This window comes from Lepisma saccharinum, chromosome 8, assembly GCF_977018435.1.
Source record: "Lepisma saccharinum chromosome 8, izLepSacc3.1, whole genome shotgun sequence".
Taxonomy (NCBI): Eukaryota; Metazoa; Arthropoda; class Insecta; order Zygentoma; family Lepismatidae; genus Lepisma; species Lepisma saccharinum.
This window is the reverse complement of record NC_139236.1, coordinates 34,877,203-34,894,502: the sequence shown is the minus strand read 5'-3', so window position 1 is coordinate 34,894,502 and position 17,300 is coordinate 34,877,203. Positions and strand designations below refer to the sequence as shown.

The window sequence follows — 17,300 nt, the reverse complement described above, 5'->3', positions numbered from 1 at the left end:
TATTAGGAGGGGGTACAAATTCCCCGTAGAAAAGTGACTGCCCCCTTAAATCCTGCTTATATAAGGAGGGGGTATAATTTCCCCGTAGAAAAGTTACTGCCCCTTTAAATCCTGCTTATATTAGGAAAGGGTATAATTTCCCCGTAGAAAAGTGACTGCTCTATTAAATCCTGCTAATATGAGAAGGGGGTACAATTTCCCCGTAGAAAAGTGACTGCCGCCTTATATCCTGCTTATATTAAGAGGGGGTACAATTTCCCCGTAGAAAAGTGACTGCCCCTTTAAATCCTGCTTATATTAGGAGGGTGTATAATTTCCCCGTAGAAAAGTGACTGCCCTATTAAATCCTGCTAATATGAGAAGGGGGTACAATTTCCCCGTAGAAAAGTGACTGCCCCCTTATATCCATCTTATATTAGGAGGGGGTACAAATTCCCCGTAGAAAAGTGACTGCCCCCTTAAATCCTGCTTATATTAGGAGGGGGTATAATTTCCCCGTAGAAAAGTGACTGCCCCTTTAAGACTGTATATCATGGAAAGGCCTTTTCCGAATTCGCCTTCCTTTTGCCGATAGAGCGTGCACAGCGTTTACACCACCAGATGTTTTGTCCAGGCCCGCTTCGCGAGGCTCCTCAAGAACACGCCTCCTGAGCAGGGAGTCGTAACGTAACGAAATGGAACGGTATTTTCAATTACGGTTTCCGTTACGTTACAACCAGAAACAGAATAACTTTTTTCGTGAACAGGAACGTTACCTCAGGTATATGAACATTACGTTACAGGTGTGCATAACGGTACCGAACCATAACTGATCTTTAAAGAAGTAGGTCTTCACGTGACACTTTAACGTTACATCCATTGCCGGCAACCAGTAACGTTACAGGGTAAGAAAGAGGTTCGTCACGTATTGACTAGTAACTTTAGTGTGTGTGGAAAGTGATAGTAACGTTACAATTAACCAGTAACTTAATTGAGGTCACTACTGAAAAAACGTTACACTCCTTTTTTCAAAGCAACAACGTTATTTATAGCTGGTATCATACAGACGTTCCGATGTGCAATACCGTGTCCGATGCCGTGTTCCGGAGAGAATAACATAGGTCTCTCGTATAATTGTGCTCGTTACTTTTGTAACGTTACAGTTCTTTTCCTCCACAAAAGTCTGTTTCGAAAAAGTGATACACATATCCGTTACGAATAGCAAATACCGTTATCGAAGGCGTTTTCGAAGAAGTCTCATAATTGTTTGATTTTGATATGCTTTATTTGACTTCGCTTTTTTTTTGCCACTTTTGGCTAATTCTCGAAGATGGAGATTGGTGATAACAATATGAAATTGATGAATGCACACTCACAAACATCCACGCCCAGGCCGGGATTCGGACCCGGGACCCGTAGCGTTCTCATAATTGTGATCGGCAGCATAGTAACATTACAATATTTTGACACCTTGAAAGTCATTAAGTTATAATACGTATTTTCGTTTTGGATGTCAGTGAAAACATTAAATTGTAAAACAAAACGTTTCATTCGGCGTGACAGAATTCTGGTTATCGGAATTTACTGACTAACTATGTATTTATCACAAATATATTTATTTTCTGCATACTTAATCACTTTACGTGAATTTGTTCTAATTTGAATATCTATGCAAGATGAATTTTAACATGTGCGTTCACTTTATACAATAGGAAAACAAACGTTTGTTGAAGGAAAACGTTTCTATCTATCTATCTATCTCTCGCTCTCGGTTTACATGTGTTACATCAATTAAAAAAAAATACATTATGTTTTTCGATGAGAATGATTCGTTCTTAGATTAAAATGCTGAAGGACGAAACATAAAGGACCAACCATGGTCGAGCCAAAAAGTCATCCGTGCCACGCGTTCGTCCACATAAGCGAGAGGCAAGCTTTTTCCTATAGGAAGACGAAAAATAATTGCTTGCTGCGCGACCTTGAGAAGGCGAACCGAACTGATAGCAGCAGCACCACGCAAATCGGAAAATCTGAAACTTTGTACACGTGACCTTCGATCACGAAGCATCCGAGTAGACAACGCCCTGAGGCGATATGAAAGGCACTTTTAGCCAGTGGCGGCCGGCGGGTACTGTCAACGTGATCAAGAAATCGAAGAAAAAAAACCTCCGCAATGCCTTGGCCCCCCTCCTTGAGGTTGCCCCACTGGCCAAGATGTATATCCTTGTTTGGTAACGTGGAAAACAGTGTGTTTAAGTAATAACACACTAATACGATTCATCTTCACTCACTAACCTATCTTTAAACACTACAGGACACTTCACTAAAAACACAATTACAAGAGGAAGGGAAAGCAAATCTTCTCACCTTCTCCTCCCCCATGCACACGTATTCCAACTGGACGTTGAAAATATTCTACATTTGATGTAAAAAGAAATTGTCGAAATGCCAAAGGAATTTTTACTTTTATATTTTTAAAAAGTCTGGATGGCCCTCTAGGCGCATCTATCTATTATCAAAATGTTCATTTAACTTCGGAAAAATACTAGGTTCGTTTCTCCAAATGTTGGCAGAAAAGTAGATAGTAAAGGGTGATCCATAAAGAACGCCGGATTTGATAAGGACGCCATATTTTTTTTGTTTGGTTGGCAGCATTGTTTGTGCGATTGTTGTTATCAGTTATCATTGAGGTTTTGTGCTGAGAAGCATTTCAGTTGTTCTACCGTTTGTGTGTGTTGTTAACGCCATGGAAAGGTACAGTAAGGAGCAGCGAGTTTTGATTGTCAGAACGCACTACAAGAATGGTGAAAGTTTCGCGGTGACTGTTCGGAAACTCCGTACGATACTTGGTCATCTTCATGCACCGAACGAATCAACTGTTCGTAGGTTGATCAAGAAATTTGAAGAAACTGGATTAACACAAGACATCAAAAGCCCTGGACACCCTCGAAGTCGCCAGAGTCAAGCAAACGTTGCTGCTGTGCGTGATTCTGTTGCTGTGAGTCCTTCAACATCGTATCGCCGTCGTGCTCAAGAACTGCATATGGCGCCAACAACAATGCAAAGAATCTTGACGGAATATCTGTACTTGCACGCATACAAAGTGCAGTTAACGCAGGAACTGAAACCTTGTTGACTGTATACTTGAAAGGGAACGAGACGAGGGTTTCGCAAAGCGCATCATTTTCAGCGATGAAGCTCATTTTCATTTAAACGGGTTCATAAACAAGCAGAATTGCCGAATATGGGGATCTGAGAACCCAAGAGTGATTCAGCAAAAGGAAATGCATCATCAGAGAGTTACGGTTTGGTGTTGGATTTGGAGTGAGGGTTTGATCGGGCCTTACTTTTTTGAGGACGAAGAAGGAAATGCTCTGACAGTGAATGCAATTCGTTACCGTGCAGGGCCTTGTAATCAAGGGGTCCCGGGTTCGATACCCGGTGGAGGCACAAGTGGTTCGGATCCCACTTTAAACTGTAGGTCCAGTCCCGATTAGCCTTACTGTGCATAAAGTGGACTTAAAACAGCAAATCAAACCAAATCAAACCAAATCGTTACCGTGCAATGGTAACTGATTTTCTTTGGCCTCGTTTGGATCAAATGAACATCGAAAATGTATGGTTCCAACAAGACGGTGCAACTTGAACATCGAAAATGTATGGTTCCAACTTACCACACTTCAGGAGAAAGAATCAATCTGCTGCGTGAGAAGTTCCCGGACAGAATAATCTCTTTGCGAGGAGACCAAACCTTCCCACCTCGATCTTGTGACTTTTTCTTGTGGGGGTACACCAAGTCACAAGTTTACCAGAACAAACCCCGAAATTTGTTGGAACTTAAGCAAGAAATTCGACGTGTCCTCAACACACTTGATGGGAAAATGTGTGATCGGGTCATGGTGAATTTCATGGACCGAGTGATTGCGTGTAGGGCTAGTAGGGGGAGGGTCATATGGCGGATATTGTTTTCCATGTTTAAACCTTAATATCTCCTGTAGAGAATGGTATGTGTTTTGTGCTTTTCTAAAAATAAAACATTCATTTATAGCAACTTCAAATCCGGCGTTCTTTATGGATCACCCTTTACCTTTTTCACGAATTACTTCCCCAACGGGTCGTACAAATCCGTCGTATTTAGCGACTTATCTCTGAAGATGGCAACGGTGTCAACACTGAGAAAGTTCCCTCGCTGTGCTAAACGGGCACGGCTGGTGTCTTATGGGCTAACCCCATTGGCTAACACCACCCCCTGCCACCTTCTTCCCGGCTTATGGTGCAAAGGTTACTCGCTGAGACTTCACCAACCCTCTGCACGCGTTTCAACTTGGTTAGGCCAGCTCTTGGGTGGCGCCGACCGCTGCCTCGCCGAGGATACGAAACAGCTGGCGATGCAGTGAGGAGGTTGGGGCGGTTCATATCTAGTCTGTGGTTGGGGCGGTCGTCACGTCAGCTTGACCGATTGAAAGATTCGAATCTCATTGTCTGTAATTTATCAATGTATTAATTTAACAATACTTGGGCTAGGGGCTAGGTATGCATTTCTTCTGAGGGTAGTGCCATGGCACGGCGGCTCTCCCCCTTGAGCCGCCGCTGCTTTTAGCAAGTAGAAAATACGTATAAAGGATGGAATTTGTGTACGAAACAAATGAAACCGCGTTTGCGCAACTGGTCTGTAGCTAGACAGGGCCTTTGGACTCTGAAGTAGGCAACAATTGTATGGAGAGTGATTCTCAAAACTAAGCGAATAAAAGGACAGTACACGTATTTTACAAGGGCCCTCATCTGCTTACAATTTTGAAAATTACTTTCAGTAATTCGTGCCTTTTTGGACAGGAGATGAATTAAACTTTTTGGTGTAGAAACAGACAGAGCGCCTACCACGTTTGAAAGAAGAGCATAGGCAGACATTAAAGTAATTTTCAAGAATGTAAGAACGACAGTCGACATGGACATTGAGCAACGTGTGACTGAGAAATACAATCGGAACAAAGGACAAGATTCTTCAAGAAACAGTAATTTTATAAAACTTCCTATCATTAACTAAGTTCATCCTTTTATCCTCTTTTGTTTCTTCTACTTTTGTATTGTTCTTGTATCGCTTTTCTGCCACTTGTAGATAATCGCGACTATGAACATTAATGATGATCATATTAAATCTATGAAGGGATGGTTACCAAAGAAAACGCTCATGCCCAGGTGTCTACTCGAACTTGAAATGTTTGGTAGAGAGTTTATGAGTGGATCACTCAACGACTTCGGCTTCGAGGATACTGTTTCAGTTGCAACATGCAGTATAATTACGTTTCTACTACTCTCAATTGACCCAAGCATGTGGTATGTGTCCTTCATTTTACTTAAAAAGCCCCCTTGATACATGAGATACTGCAAATAATTTCAGGCATGCCGTCGAATTCACATTGCCTGGCACTTTTTTTTAAACTAAGTAATGAAGTGACGTGTATATTCATATTACGACTAGCTCGAACTAAAAACTCTTGTGGAATACTGTGTATATGTTGTCCTTGTTGAAGTGAGGAACTTCATATTTTGCTAAGAAAATATGTATGAAAAAATATGTTTGTAGCTACTAGAAGAATTCAAATTATTATGATGGAATTTCAACTTGCGTATACTCTTCATATAACGTGGTATATAGTTATCGCAGACGAGGTCTTGTTTCGCAGTCAATTTATTTTTAGTTGAGGAACTCGAGAGTAAGTTGCAAATATTTAATGACCCACGTTGTGGTGTGCTGTTCGATTAAGCAGAATTGGAGTGAGAGAAATCATTCAACACGTCAATTTGTAACTGTGAATGCAAGTTTTCTTTGATTTAGCGGGAAATCAGTCTGCTATTGTTGTAAGTAATAAATGGAAACATATACATTTTCTGCTCGAGTAGGAATCCACAGGCGTTATCCAATCAATCAGTTTCTGTGTTTGAAACTTCTGTCTAGGAAAGCTACATAAAATTTGCTTTTAATAACAGCAGCTTCAAAATAACCTATCCATTCTTGTCATGCCAAGTAATGTTTGATTTTGATTTGTTATATTTAACTTTGGTTTTCTGCCACTTTTGGCTAATCGCGAAGACGAGGATGGGTGATGAAATTACAAAATTGACGAAAGGACATCACAAAGAAAAATGAAAATGATGCATAGGCTGGGATACGAACTCGGGACCTGTGGCGTCGTATTGCGATGTGCTAACCGCTCCGCCACGGAGGTCTGCAAAGTTGTATTTGACCATTGTACATTGTTAATGAAATAAAAACATTACATATACAGTGGCTCACATTAGTAACCGAAACGTAGCATTTTGTTTCATTTCTTCACAATATTTCACAATTAACAACATGTACATAAATATAATCCATTGTGAAATATTTATACGCATTTATTAAAGCTATATTCCCTGTTACGTTTTTCTTTTTTTTTTTTTTAATTTTGGGTGTTTCAGCACTTAGGCTATTTTGCACCCGCCACGTTATACTGGGTCCAGCCCCTTACCACAACAAATAACATAACTGTAAGGTCGCATAACTGAAATATGAAAATATTCTGACTTAGGTTAAAAGCTGAGGCTGTAAAGGGGCACTCAGCACACATGACAAAAAGCAGGAGAACATACAGAATTATACTGGCCAGTCGCCAGAGACTTGTTAGTCAGCAAAAGGCAGCCCAGGGTGTACTACGTGGAACTGATTTTGACGATCGGGTGTATGTACTGCGTGGAAGGTCACCCCTTACACCCCTGTTACGTTTTCAAATCTGAAATTAGTTATTTATATTTGGGTGTGAAAAAAAAGATCACTTTAATATTCAGACAAATCTTGAAAGCCTTCTGTTACTGTTACATAGTTTTTTACCGGTCAACTACAATGCGGGGAAAGAACAATTCATGCTACTTCCTGACTACATCTGTTATGAGTAACTGCATTGATCCCTGACTGAAGTACGAGAAAAATGGGTAACAAAACAAAAAAACAACATTTGACGAACGACAGCTATTTATATTTGCCGTATCTAACCAAAGAGTGTCGGTACGTGCAAGGAAATTGAAAATGTTAAGTACATGTAAGCGTACCGTGGGTAACGCAATAAAACGTAATGAAAAGCAAAATGAGGTAAATTCCGTATCTCAGAAAATTCAACCAAGATAAATGGGAGAAAGAAATGAAGGAGCTTCGGTATGAAAAATCAAGACCCTTTCCTCACCCCCACCCCCTTCTCAAACCAAGGGCTCTGAAAGCAGCTGTGCAACTTGGAGCAGACATTGGGACTGCTTTACAGACGGGATAAAATGAAATGTACTTCCGTTTTCCTACCAACTCAGAAGCGAGTTGGAAACTCTTCATTGCTCCTGTATAGATAAGAAAGTGGGGGAGGGCAGTAGCAGACAAGGCCACCACGGAAACTTGTTTCCAGCAAGCTTTATGTTGGAGTCTTGGCAGTTTGTGGAAGGATTTTGTGTTCTGCCTTCCCCCCCTCCTCTCTCTCTTTGGATTGAAAAACAGGGTGCGACGATTATGCGATGAAATACGGTAATATATAACGATAAAGCTTTATTTGATTGAAGATGATGATAATAATAATAATAATAATAATAACCCGTGACGCAACGGTCCGTGAGGGCCACGTCCTACCTACCGACTGCCGGCTTCACTTCCACCTGCCGAGGTTGGAATTATGGGGTGACGCGTGGTTAACAAGACAAGTCTTCAGCTAATCTGTGGTCTTCAGTCTTTGCAGGTTTCCATGGCCGCGTCACGCTACTAATTTGTAGCTCCTCAATTTCCTCACGACGGTGGATGGCCACCAACCCCATACACAGGCCGAAATCTCAGAACCAGGGGTTCCGGGTTCGAATCCTGGCCTGGCCATGAATGTTTGATCTTTGCAAATTAGCCAAAAGTGGCACAAAAAGCGAAGTATAATAAAAGAAAATCAATCAATAAATTGTTTATTGTTGGTTGACGTGAATTGTTAATATGCCTAAACTATTAAAATACTCTAATATCAGGTTTTCTGTTGCAAATTATTATTTGAATTTTGAGGGCATCCATGACGAAGTGCTTTGCATACTGCTCTATGAAACCGGAGACCCTATGATCGATTGATTGATTGATTTGCTTTATTTTAATTCGCTTCTTGTGCCACTTTTGGCTAAACGCGACGATGAGGATGGTCGATGAAATGATGAAATTAATGAAGGGACACTCACAATGAACACCGAATGAACACAATGCCAAAGCCGGTGTTTAAGCAAGCTGTGCTAACCACTCTACCACGGAGGCCGGAATCCTTCTTAATGTATAGGAGAAATCGTTCTTTGACATCGAACTAAGAACAGTTAATATGCGTCACCTCGGAGTTATTATATTTTAAATTTCGAACAATCAATTGAGATTTATTCTTCACCATTATTTTGTCCACATCAAAACTTCCACACAATAAGATCAATTACACTAAGGACAACAGCATTAGAGTCTATGCTTTAAGGAATGATTAAGCACACAACGATGACGGAAAATAATTCACATGATTAAAGTGATGCATTACATCAGTGAAACATAAATTTTCGGTCATGAAGAAAGATTGAAAAACGCAGGGACACAATAATCGATGTGTTTATTTATTTTATTTCGCTTTTCTTCCACTTTTGGGTAATCACAAAGATAAGTATGAAAGGTGTGTTAAGATGAAATTTGTGAAAGGACAACTACAAACGTAAATGGATAGGACACAGTCCAAACCCCACAGACCATTATACTGACCTTATGTCATGACGCCAGATCCTCGTTAGTGTGCAAAATGCACTCCATGGTCACTGATTGAGTCCGGTCACTGGACCAAAATGAATGTTTTGTGTGTGGCCACTGATGAAGCAAAATGTGCTTGCTTGCTGGGCCGAGATGGGTCTGTCTAATTTGTACGATGAAAAATGATAGTACTTACTGCGTGTCGCTATCACAAACCCATACCTCTGGAGTGGAGGACCATATTGAATTCCATAAGGTGATTCGACTCGGATGATTGCAAATGACACTCACTGATAATAACGAGGATATATTGAATAAAACAAAAGATTACATGTATGAACAAACTTGGTGCAATGCAACGCGATGGACGGAATGAAACTACCACGCACACTCGGTCATATTGTCTCGCGAACCGACTGAGCGTCACTCTCTCTCTTTGTTCGAGATTAAACATAAAACAAAATTGCATTCCCCTGACATCTATTGTTAAAAATATCAATTATGACTTGAGACATATTCCCCCCTCTTGGTCAAACAACGTTTGACCAACTAAATTCACTCATCTCCGTCCTTATTGCACTGAGGGAGTGGAACTAGTCTGTGAATCGATCTCTTGAAGATCCCTGAAGCTGTATGCACTGTGGCCACTCGCACTAAGCCGTCTCTTCCTGGCTGGACGCTGGTAACTCTTCCCAATTTCCATGATAGGGGAGGCAAGTGGTCGTCTTTGATAAGAACTATCAAACCTGGTTTGAAGTTTTCTTGTACGCTAGTCCACTTGGAACGTTGCTGAAGACTGTTTAAATACTCCTTGGACCATCGCTGCCAAATGTTTTGATGAAAGCTTTGGAGTCTCTGCCATCTGGACAGTCTATTTCCTGGGAGGTCAGTGAGGTCTGGCTCGGGAAAGGAAGTAAGGGCTGAACCAATGAGAAAATGTCCAGGAGTGAGAGCACTTAAATCTTCAGGATCGTCGGATAAAACAGTCAGAGGCCTTGAATTTAGGCATGCTTCTATTTGTGTGAGCAAAGTTGCAAATTCCTCAAAATTCAATGTTGACTTTCCTACTACTCTGACTAAATGATACTTCATGCAGCGTATTCCACTCTCCCATATTCCTCCGAAATGTGGTGAGTTAGGTGGAATGAAATGCCACTGGAAGGATTCAGAACTCGCGTACTCATGAATATTTTGTGTGAATTCCTGCGACGAAAATAAGCTATGTAGCTCTTCAAGTTCGTTTCTTGCCCCGACGAAATTCTTGCCATTGTCACTGTACAGATTGGCACATTTACCTCTACGAGATGTAAATCTTCGCAAGGCTGCGATAAATGCGTCTGTGGTGAGATCGGAGACGAGCTCTAAATGTATAGCCTTGGTGGCTAGACAAATGAATAAAGCCACGTATGATTTACGATGAACTTTGCTGCGTGGCGAATGCGATTTAAATAGAAAAGGTCCGCAATAGTCTACACCAGAGTTGAGAAATGGTCTTGACGGTGTGACTCTAGGTGACGGAAGTTCACCCATGAGTTGCTTGGCCGTGGTTGCCTTCAACTTGTAACATGCGAGGCAATTGTGAATTACTTGCTTGATTGTACGCCTTGCTCGTACAATCCAGTATTGTTGCCTGAGGGACGACAACAATAACTGTGATCCTGCATGAAGCTGTCTCAAATGTTCCGCTTCTATTATAAGCTGTGTCAGGTGACCTTTCGAAGGTAGAATAATTTGATGTTTTGTTTCATAAGTCAAATTGCTATTCTTGAGTCTTCCTCCAACGCGAAGAAGGTTGTTGCTGTCCAAAAATGGGTGCAGGCTCTTCAATGTGCTGTTGGCTGAAACTTGTTGGTGCCGTTGAAGATCTTGAATTTCAGACTTGTAGCTTGATAGCTGAACAGTTTTGATGCATGTCTGCAATGCTGATTGCATTTCCTTTGTTGAAAGACTTGCTTTTACATTGTTGTTGGACTTTCTGCAGTTATGTATGAATCGCTGACAGAAAGCTATCACTCGAGTTAATTTCGATAATTTGGAGAATCGTTCGATTGTTTGCTCAAGTGAATTCTGGCAAATTGATACTGCCGTTATGCTTATTCCCTCCGGAATTTCTACTTTCCTTGGCTGCTGCGTAAGTGGCCAATGCTCTTCTGTACCTGTTAACCAATGTGGCCCATGCCACCATAAATGGCTATATTGTATTGAAGTGGGTTCAATACCTCTTGAGATTATGTCTGCCGGGTTATCTGCTGAAGGAACATGTTTCCAATCGCTAATTTGCGTAATGTCTTGAATCTCTGCTACCCGGTTGGCTACAAAGGTTTTCCATCTGTTGGATGGTGCTGCTAACCATGCCAATACAATTTGTGAGTCCGACCAGAGATGTATCTCGTCTACCTTCAGACGTAAAACTGGTAATACCTTGTGGACTAATCTTGCTAGGAGTAATGCTGCACATAATTCAAGACGAGGTAATGTCACCTTCTTGATTGGCGCTACTCGTGATTTAGCACAAAGTAGATTTACTGCTGTTTCACCTTTGTGGTTTGTTGAATGCACATACAAACATGCACCGTAAGCATATTAAGATGCATCCGCAAATCCATGTATCTGGATATTTCTAACTCTTCCATTAATTAGAACAAAACGATTGACTTCGATGAGTTTAATTGCAGGGAGTTGTCTGCGCAACTGTTGCCATTTCTGATTCAAGTCTTGTGGAAGTTCTTCATCCCACTGAACATTGCATGTCCACAATTGTTGAAGAAATGATTTGTATGTAATAACAATTGGAGTGATGAGACCTAAAGGGTCAAATATTGACGCAACGACTGATGCTACCTGTCGTTTAGTGCTTGATATTTCGACGTTATTCGCTACTTCAGAAGCTTTGCTGTTGATCAGTAATTTATCTGCAATAGGGTCCCAAGATAAGCCTAAAGTCTTCACTTCTGAATCGTGAAATTCGACTGGAAGCTTCATTTCACGCATGGCTGGTGGAACTGCTTCTAGCACTGTCGTGCTGTTCGAACACCATTTACGCAAAGTAAATCCTCCACGCTGCATAATGTTAATTAATTCTGCCTGAATCTGCAATGCTTCAGCTACGTCTTGTGCTCCGCTTACTACGTCATCAACTAACATGTCTTCCTTGATGATACTACTAATGCGAGGATGCCTGCTGATTTCGCTGTCTGCCAGTTGCTGTAAGCATCTAGTAGCTAGGAATGATGCCGAAGCTGTGCCATATGTAAGCGTTTGTAGCTCAAAAACTTCAATTGGATGCTTGTTGGAGCTTCTCCACAATATTCGCTGTAATGGATTGTCATCTTTTTGCACCTTAATCATTCTATACATTTTCTCTACATCTCCTGTGAATGCTATAGGATGTGTGCGAAATCTTGTCATGATGGAGAATAAATCTTGTTGTATGGTGGGCCCGACCATCAATATGTCATTGAGGCTCTTGCCACTTGTCGTTTTAGCCGATCCGTCGAAAACAACACGAACCTTGGTTGTGGAACTCTGTGGTTTGATTACTGCGTGATGTGGCAAATAGTAGGCTACCCTGTGGTCATGAGACATCGGTAATTGTCCTACAGGTACCATGTGACCTAGCTGTTCATATTCATTCATGAATTCTGTGTAAGGAATCCTTAGTTCCGGTTGATGCTCAAGTTTTTTCTCTAATTGGAGAAATCTCTTGGTGGCATGTTGAAGTGAATCGCCCAATGCTTCTCGGCTTTCTTTGAGTGGAAGTCGAACGATGAATTTGCCTGTTTCGTCCCTCACCGTGCTTTCACAATAGTGACGCTCACAGCTGATTTCTTCCTTTGTTCTATGCCTGGTATATATCTCCTCAAGGTCCCAAAATCGCTGAAGCTGTAGGTGGAGACTTTCTTCCGTTCGAAGGAAGCATGATATCGATGAATTGTTGCCACTGCATTGTTGTGGAATGCGTCCTGCGACTATCCATCCGAATTCAGTGTTTTGTAGAATCGGCAAATCAGCTGAACGTGTTATGCGATCAGGCTTGAGAATTTCGAAGAAGATCTGGGTGCCTATTAAAAGATCTATCTTCGCTGGCACATCAAATGTCGGATCTGCCAATGTTACATGTCTTGGTATTTTGATTGATGCTCGGTCGACTCGATGTGAAGGTAAGTTGCTTGTGAGCCGCGGCAATATTGAGCATTCAATGTTCGAACGCCATGTGTTTATTCTAGATTGCAACTGAATATCCACCTTGAAGTTTGCTTGCGACTCAGCATTGTTTATGCCTTGAATCGGTAAATGCTGAGGATGTTTCTTCAGTTTGAGACGCTGAACCAAATCTTCAGACGCAAAGTGGCTCTGGGATCCACTGTCTAGCAAGGCTCTACAGTATATCCATTGACCTGCATGATTCTTGACCTTTACCACTGCCGTGAAAAGTAACACGCGTGATGTATGTTGCCCTTTGAGTGCACAATAAGAAGCTTGTGGAGTTTGATCTTGATTCTCGTTTTGCGTTGCTTGAGAATTTTCATTCTTGCCTTCTTCCGTAGATTCTGTGCTGGAAAATGACGTTCTTGATATACTATCATTATGCAACAATGTGTTATGCTTCCGTGAACATTTTTTACACGAACCTGCCTTGCAAAGACGCAGTATGTGATTTGGAGATAAGCAGTTCGTGCAGAGTTTATTCCTTCTAACACAATCATACTTCTGTTTGTTAGTCGCGGCAATAAATGATGCACACCTAAAGAGAGCATGCGGCTCTTTACAAAAGAAACAAGAATTCGCACTAGTGGTACTAATGAAAGATTTCGAAAAACCCTTGTTTGATCTTACATTGTAATGTTGAGGTTTGATTGATTGCTTATTTACTTCACTTGGTGCGGGCTGAATGCTTTCCAGCGCTTGACATCGTCTTTCCAAAAACGAAAAGAAATCATCTATGCTGACAAAATCTGTTTCACTATTTTGCAGTTCCCACGCTTTCCTAGTTCCTGAATCTAGCTTAGACACAAAATGCTGAGTGAGTAACATGTCCGCCAAAGGTACATCTGTGTAAAGTGCATTTACTGCATTCAAGTTGCTTGTCGCACATCCCACAAAGGAACGCAATTCCTGAGCACTTTCCTTGCTGACTGCCTTGATGTGCAATATTTCATGAATGTACGATGATGCGATTAGCTTCTTGTTTGAATATCTACTCACTAACAACTTCCAGGCCACTGCGTAGTTTGCCTCCGTGATGGGTAAGTTTTGAATGAGCTTGTACGCTTCGCCCTTGAGCGACGAACGTAGATACTGAAACTTCTGAATGGAAGCGATGTCTTTGTTATTATGTATTAAAGACGTGAAAGTATCTTCATAGGACAACCAGTGCCGATAATCACCCTCAAACGTTGGCAATTCTATTGTGGGAAGTTTGAGCCGGGTTGCTGTGACATGCGATCATAGGCGCCGACTCCATGGGGCTTGGGGGGGCTCGAGCCCCCCCAATGTTAATGATGTGGGGGCAGAGCCCCTCAAATAATTTTGCTTAAGAGGATCTAATGTATTATTTTTCTTCTCTTGTAAAGTTTACTCTGAATTGTGCAACATGAACTTAACTTTAAATACACATTTGAAATGTTCTAGACCCTCAAATTTGGGGGGCTGAGACCGCTAAACCATCAACTTTAGGAGGGGGCTATGAACGGAGACAGCAAAACACATGACTTATTACTATATACTAGGTATATAATTATGAGTATTGTTAACATTTTTACTAAAAAGAGTTTCAAAATAACGAGGTGATATGACAATTATACCAGTATGTTGTTTAGTGAATTCTGAACAATTTGAGGTCGTAAACACGACTCTCTGGCAATATTGATATGTACGATATTTAGTTTTCCTCGAAATCTCTTCCTCTAGTCCAAAGAATAAGGGGAAAATAATTCTAGTCTGAGTTTATTTAACACTGGCTTGCAGTAAAGTACGCAAGGAAAGCTTATGAAAAGTCTGTATTGCGAAAGCGGGAACGGCTATGATCAAAGGCATTATTGCTAAAGCACTTCGTGCTATGTGTTTATTTATTATTGCAAAATTAAATTTAAAAGGTAAAATATTGTAGCAAGAACAAAAAAGTAAAACTATTTGCCTGCGATTTGTGTTAGCATTTATGTAAATAATTAAATAAAACTGTTAAATATTGTAAATATTCGCTATTTTTATGGGTACTTCAACACTAAGGTTCTTTGCACACTAAGGTTCTTTGCACCTACTTTTAAATAAAAATGTTAATTGTTATCTAAAAAACAAATGAGCAGACACACGTTTTTCATGTTACGTTTCATTTGCATGAGGAATATAATAGCTGCTTAAAAACTGCTATACGAAGACGTAATTTTTTTTTAAAAAGAAGGGAGGGAGTGAGTCATTCATTAATTTATTTCAGTGATCAGAGCCCCCCAATAATTTTGACAAGTCGGCGCCCCTGCATGCGATGTGTTGACAGCATCATGCTCCGCTTGAACCTTATCATGCTGCGATAATAAAGCTTGCATCCGGGCACTCAACTTGTAGTACGTCGTTTCCAATTCGTCTCTGACGTCATCCTGCGATGAACCAGTTTCAGCTTCTAACTGATCTTGCACTTGCTCAATGTCCACCCAAATGCGAGACAATGCATTGAAACGAGTACGCACTTCTTGAATGTTTCCTTCACTTTCACTGAATTGATTGACGAAAGTTTCCATTCGAGTGATTTTTCCTTTTAATGTCCCTCGTTGTCTAACGAGACGCTGCTGCACTTCGCTCTCACTCATTTTTATGAAGAACACGAAAGGTTAAAGGAAATGAATGCAAGGAAATGAGCCAGACAAAGTAAAATATACTTACCGACCTCCTGCGCCGTTGTCGTGAAGAAAATGATGCATGAAACGTATCGTCCAGCTGTTTACAATCCTTTGCTGCGAACGACAATGGAGCTGCATTGTTGGCAATATGGCTGCTGTAAGAAACTGTTGTTTCCGCACTGCACTAGCACTTGACCTTGAACTTGAATAGAATGTCACGTAGCTGAAACATCCGTGCCGGTAAGGACCAAATGATTGATTCCGGTCACTGGACCAAAATGAATGTTTTGTGTGTGGCCACTGATGAAGCAAAATGTGCTTGCTTGCTGGGCCGAGATGGGTCTGTCTAATTTGTACGATGAAAAATGATAGTACTTACTGCGTGTCGCTATCACAAACCCATACCTCTGGAGTGGAGGACCATATTGAATTCCATAAGGTGATTCGACTCGGATGATTGCAAATGACACTCACTGATAATAACGAGGATATATTGAATAAAACAAAAGATTACATGTATGAACAAACTTGGTGCAATGCAACGCGATGGACGGAATGAAACTACCACGCACACTCGGTCATATTGTCTCGCGAACCGACTGAGCGTCACTCTCTCTCTTTGTTCGAGATTAAACATAAAACAAAATTGCATTCCCCTGACATCTATTGTTAAAAATATCAATTATGACTTGAGACAGTCACAATGACGTAAGCATTCGTAGAATTGATTTGTATATCATTCTTTCTTTTTTTCAGAAAAACGCGAGCTAAACTATTGCGCGTTCTGTGATATGTTCATTACTTCTCAGGAACACTCGCGGCCTTCAACCAGTTTTATCCTTAAACAAAATTGCGGGTTAGGATGTTAACAGATACTTCAAAGACAATATCCAAAAAATTACTTGTCACATACGCAGAATGTAAAACATTTTTATTTTCTCGTTTCTTCTACATCCTTGGGGAGTAAAGACGGCTGGAGCGTGGTGCTGGTCATATGACCTCCAAAATGTCCGAACTCGAGAATATGCGACACCCTACTGCCACAAACCCTTAAATGTGCCTTCATGGCACGGTTCTATACGCACGACGAACTTTACCTTACCTTTACTACTACTAAGTACTCATGCCCGGAATTTTTGTATTTTTGATCCCTCATTATGTCTCCATTGCTAACCTGTTTCATTTCCAGTCATGACAGCAATTAGTCGATGCAATAAAAATACGTCAAACTTAAAATGAAACAGGTGTCGGCGCGCGCACACACACACACACACACACACAAACACAAACTCAAGGAGAGAGAGAAAGGCGGGGTTGGGGTGGGGGAGGAACACAAAATCCTTCCACAAACTGCCAAGACTCCAACAAGACGCTTTGCCGGAAACAAGTTTGCGTGCTGGCCTTGTCTGCTATTGCCCTCCCCCACTTTCTTATCTATACAGGAGCAATGAAGAGTTTCCAACTCGCTTCTGAGTTGGTAGGAAAACGGAAGTACATTTCATTTGATCCCGTCTGTACATCCGAAATGGTAATCTAGCGGTTAAGAAAGCAACGATGAGTATGAGCGACGAAATGGTGAAACTGATGAAGGGACAATCACAAAGAACACTCCTGCACAGGTCGGGATTCGAAACCGGAACCCCTGGCGTCGTAGCGTGCTGTGCCACTCTACCACGTAATATTTTTTATGTACTCATTTTTAGCTACTTCCTTTGTTCCTTATTTTA

At 41.1% G+C, this 17,300-nt stretch overlaps 2 protein-coding genes across 2 annotated transcripts in view; both read right to left on the bottom strand.

Annotated features, from left to right (window-relative positions):
* Nucleotides 1-9,295: 9,295 nt before the first annotated feature.
* LOC145991727 (uncharacterized) lies at nt 9,296-10,672 on the bottom strand. The gene has a single exon (XM_083127782.1). The coding sequence runs from the start codon at nt 10,670-10,672 to the stop codon at nt 9,296-9,298; it is 1,377 nt and encodes a 458-aa protein (XP_082983908.1).
* Nucleotides 10,673-11,323: 651 nt separating this feature from the next.
* LOC145991726 (uncharacterized) overlaps nt 11,324-17,300 on the bottom strand; it is a 64,816-nt gene continuing 58,839 nt past the window's right edge. The window contains exon 5 of the mRNA XM_083127781.1: nt 11,324-13,295. Within this exon, the coding sequence (XP_082983907.1) occupies nt 11,324-13,295 (1,972 nt within the window). The remainder of the gene's footprint in view (nt 13,296-17,300) is intronic.